At 51.7% G+C, this 23313-nt stretch overlaps 1 protein-coding gene across 2 annotated transcripts in view; it reads right to left on the bottom strand.

Annotated features, from left to right (window-relative positions):
- CRTAC1 (cartilage acidic protein 1) overlaps nucleotides 1-23313 on the bottom strand; it is a 133397-nt gene that overhangs the window by 25261 nt on the left and 84823 nt on the right. For both annotated transcript variants that reach the window (XM_081074052.1, XM_081074051.1), the window contains exons 4-6: nucleotides 14605-14741; nucleotides 9890-10046; nucleotides 997-1131 (exon numbers count right to left, since the gene is read on the bottom strand). In XM_081074052.1, the coding sequence (XP_080930178.1) occupies nucleotides 997-1131; nucleotides 9890-10046; nucleotides 14605-14741 (429 nt within the window). The remainder of the gene's footprint in view (nucleotides 1-996; nucleotides 1132-9889; nucleotides 10047-14604; nucleotides 14742-23313) is intronic.

The following is a 23313-nucleotide window of genomic DNA, read 5'->3' as shown; positions in this document are numbered from 1 at the left end:
ACGCGGGGAGGGCCTGAGCAAGGAGAAGTAGTCGAAGGGCAGACTGATTACATCCACAAACTTTTATTGTGTCCATTCTGTCATTCAGCAAAATTTAGTGGGTGATCACTGCATGCCAAGCATTGTGTGAAGAAGGAGTAGTACAGCGCCCAGTCGTTGGAGACGCAGACAGATTATTACAGCAATGTGAAAGCCTGCACGAGAGTTATACGTAAGGGCAGTAGGGACGCAAATGAGGGAGTGTCAGTCTCTGCCAGGCAGCACAGAGGGAGGCGGGAAAGGCTTCACAGATAACAGTGAGCTGCATGTGGAAGACTAAATAGAAGTTCTGCAGATAGAGAGGAGGGAAAGGGCGCTTCAGGTAGAGAGACTGGCAGGTATGAAGGCCCTGAGGCAGAGGAGGGATGAGTTCAAAGGGAGGAAGGAGAGCAGAGCTGAAAACCTGGAGCTCTACTTTGTGTGGATTTTATCCTGCTTATTATAGCTATTTGTTTCTCCATCAGCGTCCCCTTCTAGAATGTCAGTGCCGTGTGTGTATGTTGTGGGGGGGGGGGGACTTAACTTTATTCAGGTCAGCGTCTGCAGCTTTAGCACCAGCATGGCACTTGGCAGGGGCTCAATAAATGGTTATTAGGTTGCATTGACTACTTAAGATAAATGTGGGGAAGGGACATGGAGAGAAGCAGCTTGGAGGGAAAATTGATGCCAAGAGACTGAAGCAGGACTCAGAGCAACATGGGCCAATTCCAGTTGCTGGAAAATTGGATAATGGTTGGGAGTTCCAGGCCCCTTCTCCCCAGCAGCAAACATCTCCTGTGGCTGGAGCCATGGGGGGTGTACAATTGGAGGTGACAAGTAATGTTTGCCTGCGTGGTGCCGAGGATGACTTGTGCCCCGTTCCCTGAGGCCTGTGGGGTCATGCTGGAGGGGCCGGGGCAGCCCAGAGGCTCCTGCGGGGCTGGGGGGCTGAGGGAACAGGGCAGCGGCCACACTCACCAGCACTGGCAGCAGCGTCCACGAACGTGCCGTCGCCCCGGTTGTGGAAGAGGAAGTTGGGCCCATTCTCATTGTCACAGAAGATATCCGAGGCACTGCTGCTGAGGATGGGGCCCACGCTGACACCCCGGCCCCCTAGAGGAGGACAGTGACCCACAGTGAATGGCAGAGGTTGGGGCTGCCTCTGAGGCCTGAAACCGCTGCAATGGGGATGTCTCAGAAGAGCTTGAGCGTGGGGTGGGGTGGGAATTCTGGCTCTCAGAGGCTTCCCTGAGCCCAGAGACCCTTCCCTGGGTCTGGGCTTGCAGTCCCATAAACCTACGTGGGCGGTGCCCTCACTGAGGGCACGTGAGGAGGAAGACTAAATCACTTTGTGCCAAAGGAATGACTCCAGGAGCTAAGGGACACAGAGGTGGCTGAGTTACAATAATCCCTGAACCCAGCCCCACCCACAACGTTTTGATCAAGTCACAGATTTCCCTGACGACCCCACCCACACCCCGAGTTACACGTAGGCTGGTCAAGACACGGGGTGAGTTCCTATTCTAAGAACCTATAGGAATAGTTTGCAGCTGTAGGGACGGGGATGCTTATTTTGCTTTGTTGGAGGCAGCGCACAACCTGCAAGTCCGCCAGCCAGAGGTCGAATGGATTATGGTGTAACCTTACGATGAGCCGTTCTGTAGCTACTAAAAAGCCCGCACAGATCCACATGCATCGGCGTGGAGGAGTGCCCACCACATATTTTTAAATAAAAAAAGCAATTTGTCAAGTAATGGTATTGTGTGAGCTTATTACTTTCTTTAAAAAAATAGGAAAATACATATTTCTGAACATGTTTGTGCAAGCTTGTTCTTGAGTTTGGGGAAAGTGGGAAAGGCCCACCCTGAGAGGTTAACGCTGGTTGCCGGATGGGGTAAGATTTGTGGAGTGAGGAGGAGAAGGTAATTGCTAATTTCTGGTGAATGCTTTCATATTGTTTAGCTTGTTGTAACAAGAATTGTGTCTGTAATTGAAAAGGAAAAAAATCTAATCAAGTGTGTGTTTATTTGTGTGTGTGTGTGTGTGTGTATATTATTATTATTATTATTTTTTTTTAAAGAAAGAAATCAGCTCTACTTTAAACTTTGAAGTCTCCAAGATCAAATTTGGGTTACCTATGTCAACAAATCCAATCTTAAGACGTCTTGAACAAACCATGCCAACCAATTGGTTTCATATACAGCCCTGATAACCCTACCCCCCAAACATTGGGACAACCATGCAGAAAACAGCCTGACTAGGACCAGAACATGGATTCTAGATCCAGCCTGGCTTTTTACAAGACCTTGTGACCTTGGGCAATTTATATTACCCTTTAAACTCGGTTTCCTCATCTGTAAAATGGGGATAGTGTGACCGGCCTTTTCTATTTTAGAGTTTTTGAGAGGATCAAGTGAGGTGAGATACGTATGTGACAGGCCTTTGTGAATTCTACCACCTTGCTTCTCAGGTGCATGGACCTACTGCAGGGGCATCACCTGGGAGCTTGTTAGAATGCAGAATCTCAGCCCCTACCCATTCAGAACTTGCATTCTAACAGGATCCCTGGGGGTTTTGTGCACAGTAAAGTCTGAAACGTGCTGCTCTAAAGGGCTGTTCAGTATCATAAGAATAGTTAGAGCACTTAGAAAGACCTAGATTTAAAAAAAAAAAAGAGATGTCAGGCAGACCCAAGTGATACTGGACTAGGTCCCCCTGCATGTCTGTCTCTGGGTGGGGTAGGGGCTTCCACGGACTGTGCTAATTCTGGATGGAGGTTCTCTTCGTCTCCAGGTTTCTCCCGTCCTCTGAGAGATGCTCCTGGAGGAAATCACTGGGGCTTCCTTACCTCTGTGAATGGTGCCTGCCCACCAGGGCCAGTGTTTGGGGACAGGGGACAGAACGGGACAAATGGCATTGCTGCTTTCATGGTGGGGCTCCTCCTTAACACATTCTGAGCCCTTTGCCTCCTGATTCCTCCCAGGTAATCGAAAAAGCTCTCAAGGTGAGCCCAAGCCTCATGAAAGTGGAGCCAAGTCTACAAAGCTCCTGGGGAGTGTCACTCAAGATGTGGCATGTGCTTTTCATTAGGAGAGCCACAAAGGGGGCTGGGAAGCTTTCAGGTGCTTTTCCTAAAGCCAGTGGGGAGGGGTGCTGGGCTACAACCCGGGCACCACTTCTGCTCATTCCAAGAGGAGCTGCTGAGTGGCTGCTGGCAGCTATTCCTGCTCTGGTCCTGCCAGACTCCAGCTCACCATTCCAGGAGCAGGCTTTGGTGAGAAACCCTTGGCTTCCCTTGGGCCCCTGGAAATTCCACGTGGGGCTCCAGAATATGCCGCCTTGCAACTCCATTCCTTCCCTGTTTCCGTATCCTCCAATTTCCTCTGCCTCTGGCTCCCAAGCTGTGACACATTCCCTTCATTTTCTACAAAGCAGGTTATTTCCCTTTTGGACAAATTTCTAAATCTTTCTAATTAACTAATTGGGTTGGGTTGAAGCCTTGCACCATTTGTAACCTGTAATTACTAGAAAATTACCATGGTAACCACACTACTAATTAGTGACAATTTATTGTCATGGCAACCAGACCATAACAGAGATGTTACCCACAACTCCTTCTTGGCAAGTTCGCTGCACAGTTGGGGAGCAGGTGAGTTGACAGTTGGGGAGCCGGCCTCTTGGGCACCAGCCCTAGCAGCCTCAGAATGGGGGGCCAAACTGGGATCTGAAGCAGGGGCAGCTGGGAGTCTGCACCCCTTACTGACGCCGCAGGGGAAACTCTACTCCGAGGTCGATCATGTAAGTCCTCTTGAAACCAATAAAATCCATCCATCCTAAGTATAGCCTGACACTCCCACTCCCTGCCTGTCACACAGAGGTCCCTTATTCAGCAAGTATCATCTCTTCAGCCAGACCTTTCCTCCTCCCCCAGCCTTCCCACTCCTGTGTCACACCCCCTTGTCCTGTGCTCCCTTTCCTAAGGTGTAGCACACACCTTAACACGGCAACCCAGGGGGCAGCTAGGAACATCTTTATTTAGCTTTGGAGACTGATGTCCCAATAGGGAGTCAAACTCCACTTTACATCACTTAATCCTTTTATACTGCAGACCAGCACATCCTCTTGGGGACAAGCAGTCCCCCAGTTGGGGCTGGAGGGGCAGCACTGGTAGTGGGAAAGCCTGGGGATCAGAAAGTTCAAGCTGCGTGACCTTGAGCACGTCAGTCACTGGACCTTTCAGCATGTCTGTTTTCCCACAAGAGAAGAACTGATAATAATAATAGCTCCTTCTCAGGAGCTCCTTCTCAGGGCTCCTTCTCAGGGCTTAGTTACTTATTAACTAAGTAAGCTGGTTTTAGGAAGGTACCTTGGAAAATGTCCTGTGCCACATACTCATTAGCTGGGACTATTTCCCGCCTGCTGGGTGAATAATATCCCTTTTCTTTTCCAGCACTTTCAAGCTTCAAAGGTCTTCTTGTTCTGTTGTTGGGTGTGAATGCTGCTTTCTGCCCACCCTTTCTGAGGGCTTCTCTGCCCATTGGGCTGCGTGGGAGAAGCGGAGTTACAGGGAAAAATGGCTCCCCATGGCTCCCTCTCCGTTCTGCTACATTCCGCACCCCCTCTGATGATCATGGGCTGGAGCCCCATGGGACATCCTCGCTTACCCTCAAGAACTACATCCCTAAGCTTCTGAATTCCTGCACTTGGGCAATGCAGACTCATGTCCAATTTGGGCGCAGGTGATCCATCTCTCAGATCTCACCTGGGACAGTGCATGGGGGTGCAGGGTGGTGGGTGGTGGGGTGAGGAAGGGAAAGAGAGGTTGTGGGGAAAGGGTGCTGCGGAACCACTCCAAACTGTGGGCCTGAGGACGGAGGGACGAAGAGGCCGGGGGATTCTCTGTGCTAAGGAAAAGACTCTAGGTTCTTGCTGGGTCTTTGCAACTTCTCTGGCTGCAGGAACTTGGGAAGTGTGCTCCCCATGCCTTCGTCTCCCTGTGAAATGGGTGAGGGAATGAGAAGATCTCCAATGTTCCTTCTAGCTCTATGCTTCAGTGCATCCTCCAGGCTGGACCAGGATAAACGTGGTTAGGACTGGATGCCTGGGCCCATCTAGACAGCACCACGGAGGCTCAGGGGAAGCCGTCAGCCAAGGAACTCAGACCTGTGAGCATAGTCTGCTGAGACCTGGATAGAAATATGATGCTGGTGGACGCCAAGGCCTGTGTCCTGTGTAGGCTGCCGAGAACATCCAAGGTATTCGGAAAGTGTGGTAAAGATGTTACAAAATGTAGGAGTGGAGGAATAGACTCTCTCTCTCTCTCTGTATGTGTTAGAGAAAGGGGTGCGAGGACAAGGGCAGGTGGTAACAGGGTCTCTCATCTGAAATTTCCTGCAAGTTCCACACAGACTTCTGAGTGTACCGGTGTAAAGGTATTAGGCACGGGCATTCCCAGTGCTCCCCCAATCCTCCCTGCTCAACCCTGCAGAATGCTGAGGGGCAGGTGGGCAGGGCAGGCTCCAGCATGTGTCTGCTGAGGGGGGAATTTCCAACCTCCGGCACTGGGTGGGTGCAGGGTGGAAGTTGCTCCTCACTGTGCCCTGAGGGGACTGGAAGAAGCTGTTTCCGGAGAGAGGTCAGGGAAAGGAGTGGTGGGAAGGGCTCCTCTGGCGACCTATTGTTAGTCCTGTGTACCACATATTGCATACATTTCATCTCACCTCACTGTCTTCTAGGTGAGGAAACTGAGGCTCAGGGAGGAGCTACTGCAGCTGGGAGTCAGCAACAGATCATAGTTCAAACCCAAGTCTGAGTGCCCGCAGAGCCCAGGCTATCCCCACCGTGAGCTCACAAACATTTCTCCTTAAGTCCCTCTTGGCAGAGGAGTTATCTGTACTCCTGGCGCGGCCTGTAGTGGCGAGCCACACGCTTGACCTTTCTGTAAAATCTCTTATTTCAGCTAAAGAAAATGTGTACCAAGGTTGCATTTGTACTGTCTAAGGTATCTGTGTTTGTTCTGAAAGCAACATGATGCCCCTGCTTGTCAATCATCTATGCATCTGATACCCTCTGTATCTTGGGGGTTTGGGTCCCCCTGGCAGGGGTCCTGGGCCCTGGCTGAGGAGCCTGCCACTCCAGCTTTGCCTGGCCCTGGCTGTCAGATCTTGGCCACATTCCCGCTGCAAGGCCAGCGCCTGCCTGGGAAGCTGGGAGGTTCTGTGGCCCCCACTCTGCTGCCCCGGTCACCTCTCCGGAGCCGGCTGGTGGGGATCTGCCAGAAGGCCTCAGCTGGGCTGTAGGCATCTCCGTCTCCTCCAATAATGACTTCCTATAAATCAGATCTGCCCTCCGCTTTGTTCTGCACTGCTCCCAGCCAGCAGTGAAACTCCCCACCCAATATCATAAATCTACCTTCATTTTCTTTCCAAATTTCTTTTAAGGCTTCTTTAATCACCACCTTGCAGCCCACACAGATGCTCCCTCAAAGGGTGAGGCCAAAATGCAGAAGTCCTGGGGAGGGGTGGAGGCTGGGGAAGGCGGGTCAGAGAGAAAGGAAGAGACATGGACCCCAGTGAAGACAGGGATGAAGAGTCCCATGTTTGTGCCCAGGGCTAGAGGACAGGCTGGGCGACACATAGAGAATGCCTCTATGGCAGGAGCCGGACCTGCTTGCCTTGTGCCTCCCTCTGTCCCTAGCATGGCATTCCCTACACCCAGGAGATACCCAGAAGAGGGCCTGGCATCACTGTCAAGGGAGGGGGGTGTTGTTATTTGCTACACTTGGTGGACACAGCCCATATGCCAGGCCCTGTGCCAAGCATGTCCCATGTTTACCTCCTTTCATTCTCACAACACCCCCATTTTGCAGGTGAGAAAACTGAGGCCCAGAGAGGTTAATAAATTGTCTACCAGGACATGGTGGAAGCCGGCTCTGCACCCGGCGTTCCGGATCCAGACGCTGTCCTCTTAGCCACTGTTAGATGACTAGGTCAAGGTGCTCAGAGAGGCTGAGGGATGTGCCCAAGGTGACTTGGGCCCCAGAGGCAGTGCAGGCCTCTTGGTCCTCACCTTCCCCTTCCTCGGGTTCCATGCCAGGCCCTCTGCCATGGGGAGAACTAGTTCTCAGGATTCCCATGCAGGGCAGTTCCCTGCAGCATCCAAGCTCCAAGAGGGTGAGGGCAGCTGGGAAGTCAGGGCTTGGGATTCTCATGGAACCAGAATTCAAGGGAAGTGGTCTTCCCTCAGCTCTACTCAGCACCAGTAGTTCTGTCTCTAAGCTTCCCTCCAGGGGCCCTCTAATTCCCTGAGAGGGCACACTGGCCGCTAGATGGCACTGTGACCCAGCAGAGCGGCAGCCGCCCGCAGAATCGGGTCTGGAAAAGAGGCCTCCCCTCCCCCTCCAGGACAGCTGGTGCCAGCAGCGCCACCTCCAAGGCCTACCCAAGGGGTTGACGGGCCTCCCCCAGCTGCCCTGAGTACCCCAGACCAGGTAGCTGCTTCAGCCACAAAAACTGGGGACTGCAATGAAAGTTTGAGTGCCAGTTCCCGGGGCTGCGTTCCTGGTGGGCGAGGGGCTTTCTTCCTTCACCAGCCCTTCCTGTCTTGCAGTTTGGAACAGGATTCTCAAGCTGGAGGTCAGCAGAAAGGTCAGCTGGTTGTGGCAGTTTAGACATCAGGGGATGGGGCTCTAAGTGCTAGTTTCTCTACACCCTCCTGTGTGACCTTGGGCAAGTCCCTTCTGTCTCTGGATCTCTGTTTGTTCTTTCGTAAAATGGGAAGTTCTCTGAGGTTGGTCCAGCAGATGGGTGTTGTGTGGCTTGGTTCTGGGGACCTTCAGCTCCCTGACTGCACATCGGGCCATGGCTTTCTTCCCTCCCAGCTGCTCAGGGCCCTGCTCCTCAATGCCTGCTTCTTCCCCCCTTCCCAGGCCCCTTCCCACTGGCCATGTGCCAGAGCCTCAGCAATCAGGCCAGCTCCAGTGGGGGTCCTTAGACTTGGGGACCATTCCTGGGGCTCAGAGAGGGTGCTCTGGGCTGGTTTTCCAGCCAGATGTCCATATGTCATTAATGGAGTGACAATGGGGGCTGCAGAGTAGAGTTGGGGGGCTTGGCGGGCTAGGGCAGGCAGGCAGACATAATAGTACCTTGGTGGGCCAAATAGGTTCTTGTCCGCCAAATGGCTTTTGGAAGTCTGCAAAGCTGCTCTAACATGTCCTCTGGGCACACCAGCTGCCCCAGCCTGCCTGTGTGCTCCACAAGCTGCTGTCCCTTCCTTGAGCTGCCCCGTCCTTTCAGCACAGCCCGGCCCAGTTGGCTGATGCCCCCATCCGTGTCCGTGATCCTCAGCTGTCTCCTCTCGGTCTCCTCCTTCCCCTCCTTGGTTCCTGCCAGCCCCTCTGCCAGCCCAGCCAGCGTGAACAATGTCCCCTTCATGCTCAAACTCAGCTACAACCGTCTGAATTCTATTCTGTGTATAACCCTCTCTCCTAGACCTTGCTTCCCTTCTATCTCATCATTTTCAAGTGCTACATCTCCCCAGCCCACCCTCCTCCTCCTGCAGATCAACGCACTTAATTGCCAAGCTAGCCCCGTGCACAGAACTGGGACCTATTCAGAAAAACTGGCTGTATAAATGTAGGCTGAAGCTCCTGCATGTTTATTCTTTTTCCCAGGAAAACATTAATAGTTTATTACTGACACTCAGCCTTTCTGCGGTACATTCTCATGTGGAGCTCTGGAGTGCTTGGATGGGCTCGAGCTGTGCACACTATTTTCTTGTCTAGTCATATGTTCCCACAAACTTCGTCAGACAGGCCAACATCAATCTCTCCCTGTCATGGAGGTGGAAAGTTGGCTAGAAAAGGCATCGTCAACTCAAGGGAGGCTGTGACAGCCCTCTCGGGGTAGGCCGTTGAGATTATGCCACCAGCCAGGTGTCTGGAAGCAGAGGGATGGCCCTCTCAAGTATTCTCCCAGCCCCAGAACTTGGATTCAGGCAGTCTGCCACTTTGGAAGTCTACAGTGCAAACTGGGATGGATATATCAGGAAGGTCAGTCAACGAGAGAATGTCTCCGTCCGGAGGGTGGATTCTGTGTGAGGTTGAAGATCATGCGGGAAGTTGTGCACAGCTCTGGCTTCCTGAGTTTTGGCACTCAGAAGAGGAACTGGATTGCTCTGCCATCAGCAGTCTATTGGCAGATTATCAGTTTAGTCAGCAGTCGGGCTGGAATTAGAAAAACAGCCTTCCCTAGAAAGATCTCCCTGTCAGAGACTCTGACAATAGGTCCTCCATCCACAAAGATGCGGGGGGGAGCCTGCCTTCAAAAAAAGTGCCGGAGAGGTTTTGGAACAAGAACACAATTCTTTGAGCTCAGTTATCCAAGACGGGACCCAGTTGAAGCTTAAGGGGACCCGGGAATTTAGCTAGCACTCAATTCCTGGCCGCTTATGTGTAAGTTAAATAATTTCATCTGCTGTTTGGCACTAAAGGATGTTTGAAATCTTGGCCTTTGTGACTTGTCAGTTTTCTCCTACAGAACCTGTTCAACCATCATTTGGGCCACCGCAGGGAATGGGGCAAGAGGTTTCACGGAGAGGATATTATGGTATTTGTACCCTGTGTCCAATGCCCCCCATGGGGCTCCCCAAAACCCACACTTGCTAGTTATCTCATCAACCCTTGCAGAGGTAGTATTGGAGGAGACTTCTGTTGTCAGTGGGATGGAATGACGCCTTCATCCTCCCTCCTCAGGGACACAAACCCATCCTCCCCTGTGGTCTTGGATGAACTAGATTCAGCCTTGCGGGGCCTGGCTCCCAGCCCCAGCGCCCAGCCCCTCCAGCTCCCAGACTTCCATGTCACGCTGCATACCTGTGTACTTGCTGACCCCAGCTTCAGCAGCCACGTCTCTGAGTGCCAGAATGCCCTGGGAGGGGTCACTGGCCTCAGGGTCCATTTCAATGAGGGCATCGGGGCCCACGTTACCATAGGCATAATTGGCGATGTAGATTGAGTAGCGTCCAGAGCCCTGAGGAGGAAGGGAAGGAGGGTGGGTGAGCAGGCCCCACTGGGCTCATCGAGGCCTTTCCCCCAGAAAGCGGCTCTCCCTCTCCTCTCGAAGGACCATAGCTCTGTCACGGGTGCTTCTTCCTAGGTCTGGTGTGCACGGCCTTGCTGGCCACGCACGACACAACTCCGGAAGTGCTTTTCACAGAGGCTACAAAGTGCACGACACCCCCTGGAGTCCCACAACAAAGCCACCCTCCTTCTCTTTCTCTCCTGTTCCAGAAGAACACATCCCTCCCTCTCCCCCACAACCACCTTTTTATAGACAATTTTCTAATGTGCCTCCCTCCAGCTGAGCTCTCTCCAGCTGCCAGCCAGGGTAGCTGCTCAATAAATATTTGCTGATTGATTGATCTACCAGTTCCCATTATTCTCAGTCTCTCTCTCTCTCCCATTCAAGCTCACTTCAGCCAAGATGACAAGCAAATTCCTGAACCATCTCCCTCCCTCCTCCCCACCTTAGGCTTCTTCATTCCTTTATTTTGGTAGCAGGAGAGGCTCAGATATGCAGGGTTCCTCCTTCCCTCTTCTATTCCTTTGTTTTCTCCACATTATCAGAAAGAAATATTGCACTGCTTCTGCCTTTATAAAACGGTCTCAAATATTTTTTTTTTCTTTGCATGCGGGAGAAACAGTGGGCACCAGCTCCTTGTTGTGGTCCCCCTCCTCTGTGGTCCGAAACACGAATGATGAAAGATTCTTCTCTGCCTGTCATTATAATGGTGTTATTTCTTCAATGGATGCCTCCTTTCCCCCAAGAGATCCACACAGTTCCTGAATCAGTTTTCTAGCTTTTCTCTCACCCTTCTCATCCTTTTCCCTCCAATTAATCAGAGTAGATATTTTGTGAGCTCTAACTGTGTGCAAGTTGCTCTGCTATAAATGTACTTAAGACAAAATCTTCATTCTTACATTGCTTATAGTCGAGTTTAAAGGCAAGCCATAAACACAAAACATTGCTCAGAAAAATAGTTGAGTTCAGGACAATAAGAGTATCTTTTGTCACCCCCTCTTTTCAACCCTCTTGCTTGCTTCTGTTTCTTACCCGGTGGCCCCATGAGCAGAATCCTGTTCCAACTTACTGGTCATTGACTTTATTCCTTTTGGGAGACCATTTTCTTCGGGGAAGCTGGTTAAGAGCCATTTGGGTCTGTCTGGTGGGTGAGGCCAGTGAAGAACCTCAGGGTGTCCTGGGAGATGCAGACACGTCCTCAATCATACAATTATATGTATGATTGAGAGAGTATGCACTGGATTTCCGGGGTGCACAGGAGAGAGGCTCCTCTCGCAGAAGAAGGGCACCTAGCCATGGGAAGTTCAGAAAAGGTTTTCTAAGAGGAGTCTCAGCCAGATGAAGTGGAGGGGAAAGAACCTTCCAGGCAGAGATGAGACAGAGAATGATGTATGTAGGGAAAGCACAAACAGCTTGTTCAGTGTTGCTGGAATGTAAAATGCAAGAGAACTTTGAAAGGTTCTGCCCAACACAGGAGCTCGGCATACGTGTGTGGAATGATTGAATGAAGAGTGAATGAATGGGGCCAAAGGGGAAAGTGTGCCATCACTGTAACTGTTCCTGACCCTACCAGCTGTCAGCAATCTCCCCAACAAATAGGCAGTTAAAGCCTAACTAAACTGAAATGCACTCTGCTAGAAATGAGGATAGTTATAAAATTCACTTATACCTCGTTCCTTGCTTCCATGTATTGGGGCGAATAAGTTGACAGAGGTGTGTGACAGTTGTAGAAGACTGCAGAAATCCACATATGAACTCAACCACAATAATTCTGGGAGGGAGAGATGATTCCAGGAGAAGGAAAATGTTTCTCCAGCTTTGGGTCCAGCAAAGTGGGGCTCACCATTTAGCCTACCACGTGGAGGACTAGCTATATAAAATGTAGATGCGGGGTCCCATCCCCAGCGTTTCTTTCTGATTCAGGAGGTCTGGAGTGGGCCCTGAGAGTTTGCCTTTCTAACAGGTTCCTAGGTGAAGTTGAGGCTGTTGGTCCAGGACCCACACTTTGAGAACCACTGGTTTGGGGCCTAGTCCAGCCTTGTCCTCGGGCGAATTCCTCACCCCCTTCAATCCCTTCAACTGCATCTCCTCACGTGTGAAATGGGGATCACATTCCCCTTGCTTCCTGGCAAGGTTGTTGAGAAGATGAAATGAGACAATGCATGTGAAAGGTCTTTGAAAGATAAAAATGCTATATAAACATGAGGCATAATCATTATCGATCAGGGAACGCTTCTTGTAAGAGATTGGCTTTGAGTTGGATCCAGAAAGGTGAGTGAGTGATGGGGCAGCTGAAGATGAAGGGCAGGCAGTGGTCCAGGTTTGGGGCAGAGAACAAATAAGGGCTGGAAAGGGAGAGGGAGAGGATGGCAGGCGTTAGGGGCTGAGATAGTTATGGTCCTCAAACTTGGACCTGCATCAATTATCTGTAGGGCTAGTTGAAACCCAGATTGCTGGCCCCCACCCCCAGGGCTTCTGATTGGGTAGGTCTGGAGGAGGGAATGGAGTGGAGCCTGAGAATTTGCATTTCTAACAATGCTGACAACCGCACTTTGAGAACCACTGATCAGGGAGGCTAAAAGTCCCCCAGGTAGGGGCGGTAGGGCTGAGGAAGGAGCAGTAAAGTCCCTGTAGAAACACTTGTTAGAAATTTGTGTCTGACAGGTTCCCCCAGAGGCATGGGTAGCAGAGGGGTAAAAAGGTATCTGATTCATTTTCAGGCAGGCAGGGTTCAATTCTTGGCTTTGCCGGCCACTGACTCTGTGACCAACATCACATTGCTTAATTGCTCCAAGGCTTAGTTTCCATATCTATACAATGGGGCTCATGAGAGCATCTTTCTCACAGGCGTAGTAAGAGGATTCAATGAGATAATGCATGTAAACCCCTTTAATTAGTGTTAGCTATTATGATTGTTCTTGTGTTTTCCTACGTCATGCTGCATTCCTAGCTCTCAACTCCCAGACTGGACTTGATCTCTCCCTGAGCTTCTCTTCCACAGTTCTTGGGCCCCAGCGACTGCCAAGGTGGTAGGTAGCCCACCAGAAAGCAACCCCTCTGCTGGTGGCAGACGACTGAGTCTGGGACTGAGGGAGCTGCTGTGCTGTGTGCCAATGCTGCTTTTTTTCTTTTCCTTTTTTGCATTTCATTTCACACGGTGTCTTTGTCCTGTGGTTAAATGCGTGGGTGTGCAGATGACCTTGTTAGGACAGAGAGTGCATCTCTCTGTGATTAACCTCCAGGCCCTCCCACCAGCTCTGAGAAGGTTCCCACCTTAGCTGAGGGTGGGAAGCCTTGGTCCTGAATGCCTGAGACAGGAAGCCAGGAGAAGGCCGGGAAGAGGCCCCCAGCAGTGGGCAGGCTTGGCACCTCTTAGATTCTCCCCACTTTCCAGGGCTGCTCACAGAGCTGCCTCCCCCCTCCCCCCCCACCAGGCAGGAGTCCAGGTGGCACAGATTCAGGTCAGGGCTAAATGTGGCTTCACAGCCCAGCTTGGCTTCTCAGTACCAGCTTGTTAAGAAATAAATATTTATACCTGGCACCTGCCTTCTCCCAAGGCCCAGAGGCCCCTGCTATGAAGGTTCACGCTGAATCCCCAATCCCCTCGGTGCCATCCCAATCCAGAAAGGAGCCGGCTCCCGTGCCCCTGCCCCTAGAATGGGGGCCAGAGACACTCCTGTGAAAGCTGGGCAGCAGCTGGGTCCCTGATTTAGTGATGACTGTTTTGTAAAGCCAAGGAGGGGGCGGCAGGGGAACAGGTGACAGGAGGATAAATCACCTCCACAGCAAGCCTCGGGCTCTGGCTGGGGCTGCCAAGATGAAACCTCAGGCGGGGCCGCCCCACAGGGCAGATGGCTGCAGCTGCTCCTTCTCTTCCTCCCCATTTCGCCTTTCCTCTCCACCCACTTCCCTACCCTTCTTGTAGGGTGGACAGCAGGGCAGGGAAGCATTGATGGAGCTGCTGATTAACTAAAGTATTTGAACATTCAGGTAACCCCCACTCACCCCTCCCTCAGGAGCCCCTTTGTCGTGCCTTCATTTATTCCATAAATATTTTCAGGGGTTACCTGGCACATAGCAGGCACTTAAAAATATTAGTTGAATACATGGTTCATTCACAAGGTTTAGACTTAGAAGATTCTGATTCATGTCCCAGCCACACCACCCATCCACGTGGGTCCTCAGGCAAGTCACTGGGCCTCGGTGCGTCCTGTATCCAGTGGAAACAGTGATGGCAGCACCTGGCCAGTTTCCTCACTAGTTACTGGGAGGGCCTCATGGGAGAAAGGATGTGAAAGTATATTGTAACTCATCCTGCAAGTCTTGGTTGTTAGTATTTAGCACCTACTATGTGTAAGACACTGTGGGAGCTGCCAAGATGGTGCAGCTTTGGGCTCTGCCCTCGCGAGCCACACTCTGTCTGGGGACATATGCCTGTTGGCTCCCCTCTGGCTCTCACATCGCTGAGTGACCCCCACTTTGCCCCTCCATGCACCCCTGAACTTACCGTCCTGTCCACACAGGCCACAGAGCGCCCGGCAAAGAGGCTGGCCACGCCACGGGCCACGTTCACCTCATCGTTCAGGATGTCTTCCCACCGGCTATTGCGGAACTTGAACAACTTGTCTGTGTACGTGGCCACCCCTGGAGAAGGAGGAAAGGGAGGCTGGTGGATGGTGGACCAGGGTGCAGGTATATCTCAGGGCACCTGCCACAGGTGGTTGGGGCTGCAGGTAGATGGGTCGTCTCTCTGCTCAAGGTGAGCACTCCTTGCAGTACTCGCTCAAGCAGGCAAGCCTCCTCTGTTTGGGGGGGGGGGCACTCAGTTATTTTCAATTGAGAGAAGAGACTCTGAGGCTATGCAAATGGTCATCCCTGGCCTCAGAAACTATGGAAGAAGCGTTACTGCTTCTGTGTGTCTGAGATGACCCATAACAGCTGGATTTTACTTCCTTTACTGTGCTCCTACAACGTCATCAGGGACATCCTGGGATTGGCAATATTTTGGCACCCAGACTCAACCCAGAATGTCTGTCTCTCCAGTAGCTGCACCCTACATTCTCTGCTGGAGTGCAGGACTGGATTTAAGGCCTTGGAAGAAGCTGCATGGGTCTCTCAGTCCTGAGTGAGGAAAGGGGCTGGAAGTTAAGCTCTGACAGGTTTGGCACCTCCACCCCCAAGGGACCAGGTGGCACTAGTGTCAGAGCTCAGGCAGACCTGCGAGGTCCCTGCTCCCAGGTCCGCGGAGCCCTAGAGGGTAGTGGTCTCCACTTCTTTGCTATAACGACTCTGTGAGATAGGATGGAGGCTGCGGCCCAGGGAGTCTGTACCACATAAGATGTCCTTCTTATGTGGACATCTGCAGGTCTCGGCTTCCTGAAGCTCACTCATGGCCAAGCAGCTTTGTCCTGGGGACCTGGGGAAGAACTTCCAGTGGTGGAGCTCAGGCCCTTCTGAAACCACTAAGGCAGAGCTCTCCCCTCTGCCCTCACTCTTAGTTGATTTCTTGTCAATGTGAGACCAGAACATTCATATTTTAGGAGAGATCACGTTCTATCCTCAAGGACTCGCGCAGGAAACAGGAGAGGAACAGCTGACGGAGTCGGGGAAGGTGAGCTTGGGGAAGCATGGACTTGGGGACAGAGCCCCTGGACTTCACTGTCTCGCGGGCCCAGGGGAGAGGCAATGGGCTTAGCCTGAAGGAGTGGCGCAGTGGTTTAGACCTCTGGGTTTAGAGGACACGAGCCGGAGGCTCAGTCTGGGTTCCACCTGGATTCAACTTTTAGGTTCTAGTTGTGACTTTGGGCAAGTTGCTTAGCACCTCTGAGCCTCAATTTTCTTTGTGTAAAGGGAGATGACAAAAACAAGCACATTCAGGTTCACCGTGAGGGAGACATGAGATGGTGCTCATGAAAGGCACGAAAGGTTTAACACAGCGCCCCCCCCCAGCTCCCAAAGTGTTAGCTATTATCATTATTCCCATTCGGGTATCATTATTCCCATTTCATAGATGAGATGCGCTTATGGTCCTTTAGGGACACCAGCTCTGCACTGCAGGGGTTTGGTGAGCGTCTGTGTGGGAATGAATGAATGAATGAATGAATGAGAATGAGAGAGTGTGTGAGAATGAGTATGTGAGTGAGAATGGGCGAATGTGTGAAAGCGAGTGTATAAGAATGAGGAAGTGTGTGAGAGTGTGAGCGTGTGTCGGTGACGGCAGTGTGTAACAGATCCCTCCGATGGCTCTGCCCAGGAGAGGACACAAGGGTTTGCTCTCTGGCCTCACATGACAACCTCCGAAGACCGCGGGGACCCATGGGGGCTGGTGCATCGTCTCTGGGGTGTGCAGTTGGTGTCAGGGATGCTTGCCAGACACCAGGGAGTGGCACTGGAGCAGAGCCATCCTGCCCTGCCTGACCCTCCCGGAGACACAGAGGCCCGGTCCAGGGGGAGGAAAGGGTCCTTCCTGAGCACAGCAGGAAGCAAATCCGGAGACTGGCAGGTATTTGTGCAGGTGGAGGCTCGGGCTGAGCAGCCACAGCTGGGGTCTGAACAGGGTCACTATGGCTTGGGAGGGATGCCCACCAGGGCAACTAAGGAGCTGGTTCCAGACGAGCACAGGCGCTGCTCTGACTCTGGCAGCTCAGGGGCTTGGGCCGGTTCCTTATTCTCTTAGGCCTTGGTTTCCTCATGGGACAGTCGGGGTAGCAGGTGTGCCTCTTCCCTCACAGGGTCGCTGTGGGAATTACAGAGGAAATCACACTGGAGCCTGGCCCCAGGTCAGACAGTCTGAATTACTTCCCGCAGCTCCGCAACTTGGTAACTATAGCCCCTCGTCGTAATCCCTGGGGACCAGATGCATTTAGAAATTTAGATTTTTCTTTCACGGTTCAGAAAGGTAGTGCAGGGCACACACCATTTATTACATAACACCCCCAGCAGGGCCTGGGATGGCACCCTGTAATTAAACACATTAATATTTCTGCAGTGAAATATATGAATATTCACACTAAGTGGACAAGTAAAGCCTATAAATAGCTCACGTCACCTCAGGACAGGTTTTGCTATCAATTAATTTTCCCACAAACTTACAAAAAGCACTTGAGGCTTTCAGAGCGTTTTGGATTTCAGGACCGTGGAAAGGGACTGTGGACCCAGACTGCCATCCTCACGGCTGTACCCGAGGCAGTGGCAGCCTGGGTATCGCTTCCTGAGGCCTAGGGGGTCTCCAAATAGCCCTGCTGGCTTCCAGGTCTCTAGCCTTTACCAACAGACCCTTGCCCTTCTCTGTCAAATCAGGGCCCCTTTAGACTGTCCTTCCAGCTAGTCTAGGCCTCTCTGAAATACCAGGGTTCAACTCCACCAAAGCCTGGCCAGGTGAGAGAGCAGCTGCTGGCAGCTGGGGCTCTGCAGAGCTCTGATGGGCACTTCTGTATTAAGTGAGAGAAATTGCTCAGACTGCCGTCAGGTTGGCAAGAGGAGGAAACAGGCCCAGGGCGACTCTATCCCCCTTCGTTTGTCTCATCACCTTCAATCTCTCTTGCCCACCCAAGACAACATTTCCCAAAGGGTGCTTTGTGGAACGCTGGTATCTGTGAGCTGCCTGGAGAAAAGACTTCATGGTCATTGGAGTTTAGGAAACATATCACCTCCTATTCCCCTCTTGGAGTTTCACAATGGACATCAGTCCATTAAAACTTTGAAAAGTCCTGCCATAAATTACCTGCTTAATTTGATTTAATCCAGCTTTTCCCAAGCGAACCTGGCCACAGAACCCCTTTCTGCAGCTTACCTATCAGCATTCCGTGGAATGAGTGCTGTTCTTAGCAAACTGCTGTCCTAGGGTGTTGATGTCTGGCCAGGCTCTGGGTTTGGTGGCCAGAGGGGTTAGGGCATTCAGTGATGTTAGCCTCTTTCCCTGTTCCAGCTTCCTGGCTTCCGAGCTGACCGAGGGCGCCCAGAAGAATAAACTAATTAAGGTAAAATGTGCGGCAGCGATGCGGAGCCTTGTACATCATAAATGAGAACGGCAAAATCAATGGCAGCCCTTCTGCAGGCAGAGGCCCGAGGCCTGGGCGACAGGAGGGATGGGAGCCTGTGATTTAGGAAGAGCAAATGCTCTGGCCGCTGCAACCTGGATAATTAGGTGTGTCAGGAAGACAGATAAACAGCGAGCTGTGTGGGTCGATGGCACTGGCAATAAACAGCCCGCACTGGCCTCCGGCCCATGTTAGCACCTAATCCTGCCTCTGGCTCCTTGTAGCTGCACTCTGCCCTGGGGCACCTCACCAAGTGGGGGGTAGAGGGCAGCTGCTCAGGAGAGGACAGGCTGCTATTTGCGGGAGGGAGATGCTGGCAGGGCAGAGGCCTGGGAGAAATAGGAGGGTGTTCAAGGGCAGGGCAGGGGGCGCTGGAGGTCATAGCCCCTGAGAGAGGCACGGCTAGGGACTCCCATTCCCGCCCTGACGTTGGCATCTTGGCATTATGAGCCTTAAAGGCCTCATAGTCCAGTGGAATTGCTAGGGAAGGCCCAGTGGGTGAGGCTCAGGGGCCCGCCAGGCGCTGCCGGGTGCCAGATGCTGTGGGGGGGGGCACAGGGACGTAGGAGTCTTGCTCCCTCACTCAGGGCACTTACTGCCCATTTGATAGCATGGGAAATAGGCAGAGGAGATGCCATAGGAGTGGAGTGAAACTAATACTACTTAACATTTCTACCGCACTTTCTATGTGCCAGGCACTGCACTCATTAACCCTCGCCACCGCCCCACAAGATGGGCACTATTTTCATGCCCAATTTCAGATTGAAGGACCTCAGGCCCGACGAGGGAACTTGCCTAAGATCCCACAGCTAGCAGAGCCCCTTAGGGCAGGACAGGACAGCACATCCCAGAGCTGCTGTGAACTCAGGATGGAAGTGGCCACAGTGATCAGGGAGGGCTTCATGAGGGAGGAGGCACCTGAAGGGGGACGTGAAGGGTCAGAGTAACAACAGCAATGACTGTTTTACAGAGCACGTGGTATGGCCAGGCTTTCTATGAAGCATTCCCTTTTACACCGTCATGTTGACTAAACCCCACAGCCCCCCCTGAGAGATGGTGTAACCTCATTTTACAGATGGGGAAATTGAGCAGAGAGGTTAAGTGAATTGCCCAAGGTCACAGAGCTAGTAAATGGTGGAGAATGATTCAAACCCAGGACTTTCTGATTCCAAAGCCTGTGCTTCTGAGCCTTGTACTCTTTGACTTAGCTAGGCAGAGAGGAGGGTTTGGTGTTCTTGGCAGGCATGGGCGTAGACAAAGGCACAGAGTGGCACTGAGTTTGCCTAAAGAGGAGGGTTTGTACGGGTGGAGCAGCAGAAACACACTATTTCTAGGACTGAGGGCAGAGGGGTCACTGGTGGTGTCTGATCTGAGGAAGACATTGTTTCCAGAAGATTATCCTGGCAGTGGAGTGAGGGGTAGGCTAGCAAGGGAGAAAATAAAGTGGGGTGGCCACTTTTATAGTAGCTCATGCTTGGTCCATGGTGCCAACCATGGGAGTGGGGCCGAATTGCTGGGTGCAGGAAGGGCAGGAGGGTCTGGCTGTGTGTGGCGGGTCAGAGCAAGGGAGTGGTCCCCAATGTGGGGACAGCAATGGAAGCTGGGACATTGGGCCAGCTGGGGATGGGAGCAAGAGCTCGACTTCAGACAGAGCTCTTGCATTTGAGGTGGTCATAAGGTGGCTGAGAAGGTATTTTCGAAGAGGTCAGTGGCCATGAGGGATGGCGCTTACAGAGCAGTGAGACTGGAGCTGGGGCAGAAGGAAAAGACCTGGGCCACAGACTGAGTCCCAAGGAGCAGCCACATTTGGATGTAGGAGGAAGAACAAGGGGCAGAGAGGGAGGAGTCATCAGACACAGAAAAGGAGAGGACAGTGGTGTCGATCAAGCAGACGGTACTCAACGCACCATCCCCTCACGCCCTCCCCACCCAGCTCTCGACCCAGAGGGCAACGTGGAGCCACTGGGAGGGTGAGTTTGGGCCATAAAGGGCTCTTTCTAAGGATCACTGGCCTCAGTGCCCCCTTGCCCAGGGGCTGCCCAACTCCAGCGGCCTGGTATTGGTGGCAAAGAGAAGGGTGAGCAAGTGTGTGTGGCAGGGCGGAGGCTCAGCCTCCAACCTCATTCATAAGGCAGAGAGATTACTGCCCATCAGCAAGGCTCGGGAGGTAGCCAGCAACGTCCCTGGCCTGGGGTGACGGGGGGCAGGGCATGAACTTGTCTTTTTCTTATCTGTAAAATGGAATAATGAGAATGGCCACCTGTTTGTGAAATTGTGGTGAGGATTAAATTAGGTAATGTAAGTAAAGTACTTAGAACAATCCCTGGCACGTAAGTTTGATAAATAATAATACCATCCTCATCCTTATCACCATCTTCATCCTCATGCTCACCTTCATCGTATCACCATCCTCCTCACCTCCTCCTCCTCCTCCTCAAGGGAACTACAGGGCATGACCACCGCAGGTCCTTAGGAGCCACAGCCCGGCAGGCAACTGTGACATTAAGTACAAAATGCGGTACAAGACGTGGTCAATGAAAAACCAGGAAAGCAGTGATGGCCCCAGGGGAAGAAAGAACTAGTTCAGGGAAAGGACATTTTAAAAAAGAATGATCCCAGACTCCCCTGTGTCCCCCTGTGTAATTTCTGACTCCAGTCTTCCTGTGTATCCCAGGATAAAGAGGGAAGTCTGATCAACCCTGGCCACGTGCCTCACCCACATTAGCTCATTTGGTCCTCTCCGTCGTCGTGTCAAGAAGATAGATTCCTCATTTTGCACAGAGAAATCAGGGCACAGAGCCTCAAGTCATTTGCCTAAGGTCGCACAGCTGTTGTTAAGTGGCAATGCTGAACTTCACACTGTGGTCTGACTGCAAAGCCCCCCTTCCCCCACTTTAAAGACCTGGTGGGGGGGCTGGTGGAGTCCCCGGTTCCCAAGGAACCTTGTGCTATGCTAGGGTGAAGGAAATGGCTTCCGAGGCTCCATGATCTTTATGGTGCTGCTTTGACAGCCGAATTCCATTCTTGCTGCCTATAGGGGGCCACCTGTGAGTGTGAGTAAGGCTCAGGAGGGGTGGGGGGAGGGAGACTGAGCCGCTCATGAGCTCATCTCCCCAAATGGGGCCATGTGGGGTGAGCTGAAAATCAGAACTGTGCTTGCAAGGGAAATATCGCTCGGGATCAAGAGACCCTAGGGTCCATCTTAGGTCCTAGAGGTTCCTGGGAAAAGGAGGGTGGAGACATAGGGCTTGACCAGGCACAGGAAGTCCTGGACATCCTGTTAAAATGCAGATCTGGTCCAGCAGGTGTGGGGTGGGGCCCGAGGCTGTGCATTCTTACGAGCTTCCAGGTGTTGCCAGTTCTGCTGGGCTGCAGAACACACTTCGAGTAGCAAGGTGTAGAGTACCTGGCTGCAGCTCCAGCTGGGCCAGGGTGAAGGAGCTGCTGGACAATGGGTGTGCTTGTTCTCAAGCGGAGAGAGTGTCTCTGCTGTGTGGGCAGAGGAGGCTGGAAGCGCCACCCGCCCCTAATTCCCTTTCTTCTCTCTGGCACAGTGATGGACGCCTCCTCTCTGAGAGGTTACAAAAGCCCCTGCTGAAGGCCTAAGGATAATAACACGGAGCCCAGCACCCACCCAAGAAAAGGCTAATAAATTCAAGCCCATAAAAATAAAAATTTTCCGCACTGCAAAACCCACCATGAGTGAAGACAAAAGAAAAATGACAAACAAGGGGAAACTATTTGCAACTTGTATTACAGAGGGCCGATTTCCCTAATTTATAAAGAGGTGTTACAAATCAGTGAGGAATAGGCCAATAATCAATAGAAAAAATGGGTAACGGCTATGAGCAGACAGAGATTCAAAGGCATAAAAATATGCTCGGCCTCACTCATTTTAAGAAAAATGAAAATTAAAACTACGCTTAGGTACCAATATTTTCCTATCAGATTGGCAAATATTTTTAAAAAATGATGCCATTGTGTTGGTGAGAATATTGGGAAATGCTCACGTGCGTCAGAGCTGATGGGAATGTAATTAGGACTGTCCCTTTGAAGCACAATTTGGCAATGACTATCAAAACTACACACGTATATTCCCTTGGAGGTAGCAATTCCATTTTATGAACTTACCAAGAAACACGTGCAATTGTGGAAAACGGCATGTTGTACAAGCTTATTCATTTGGTGGCACTGTTTGTAAGGGCAAAAAGATTGTAAGGAATCTAAATGTTCATCAACAAAAGACTAGTCCAACGAATGGCAAATCTATACAATGGAGTACTATACAGCCATAAAAAGAATGAGAAAGCTGTCTGCTGCCATGAAATAATATCCAAAATTGATAGTTAAATGAAAAAAAGTAAGGGGTGGCATTGTGAGCAGAGCTTGCTATAATTTGTGTAGGAAAGGAGAGTGGTATATGTAGACTGAAGATAGCAGGTCAGCAGTAACCGTTCTCCTGAACAGAATAAGTGAAAATGACTAAGTGGTGGGGCTCATAGCATGCACTGACCCATCTGATACCCATGCTCCTGTAACCCCAGAGCACATGAGCAGGAGAGCTCCGGGCTATGCAGTGCAGTCACTGGGGTGGCCAGGGCAGGACCCCTGGGGGCATGGGCTCTGACTGGGGGCTGTAGGAGGTCCTGGGTTCCTGGATTGGAGGGAGGTGCTGGGACGGCATTCTTTCTCCCTTTGTCCTGCATATGCTCCTACATGGTTTTCACCAAGCAGCGTTTCCTGAAACACACTGGCTTGTATTTTTCCAGGTCAGTTAAGCCATAGCTGGTTTCCTGGCCCAGGCCTTCTTGGGATTGTGGTGGATTGTCCTCTGTTCTTTTACCTCTGTCCCTCTTACTTTCCAAGTCTTAACCCTTGACCCGTGCCCACCTGGCACCAGCATCTGGGTGGTGTCTTGTTGACATTATGCTCCTTTTCTCCTTCTGCTCCTAGATAGAGTCTCTCATTTTCCCATGGGTCAGGAGGGAGGCCTGTGATCCCTCCACCCAGGATACTTCTAGGGGCTCTGGCTTTCTTCCTGCCCCAGAATTGTAACAACTATTGCGTAGAGAGCACTTAAGTCCTAGACACTGTAAGTGCTTTTCATCCATTATCACAGTTGTTCATTCAAATATATGTATTAAATGTTTACAAAGTGACATAAACACGTCTTTGGT

The sequence above is a fragment of the Rhinolophus hipposideros genome (genome assembly GCF_964194185.1).
Source record: "Rhinolophus hipposideros genome assembly, chromosome: 15".
NCBI lineage: Eukaryota > Metazoa > Chordata > Mammalia > Chiroptera > Rhinolophidae > Rhinolophus > Rhinolophus hipposideros.
This window is presented reverse-complemented; position numbering and strand designations above follow the sequence as displayed.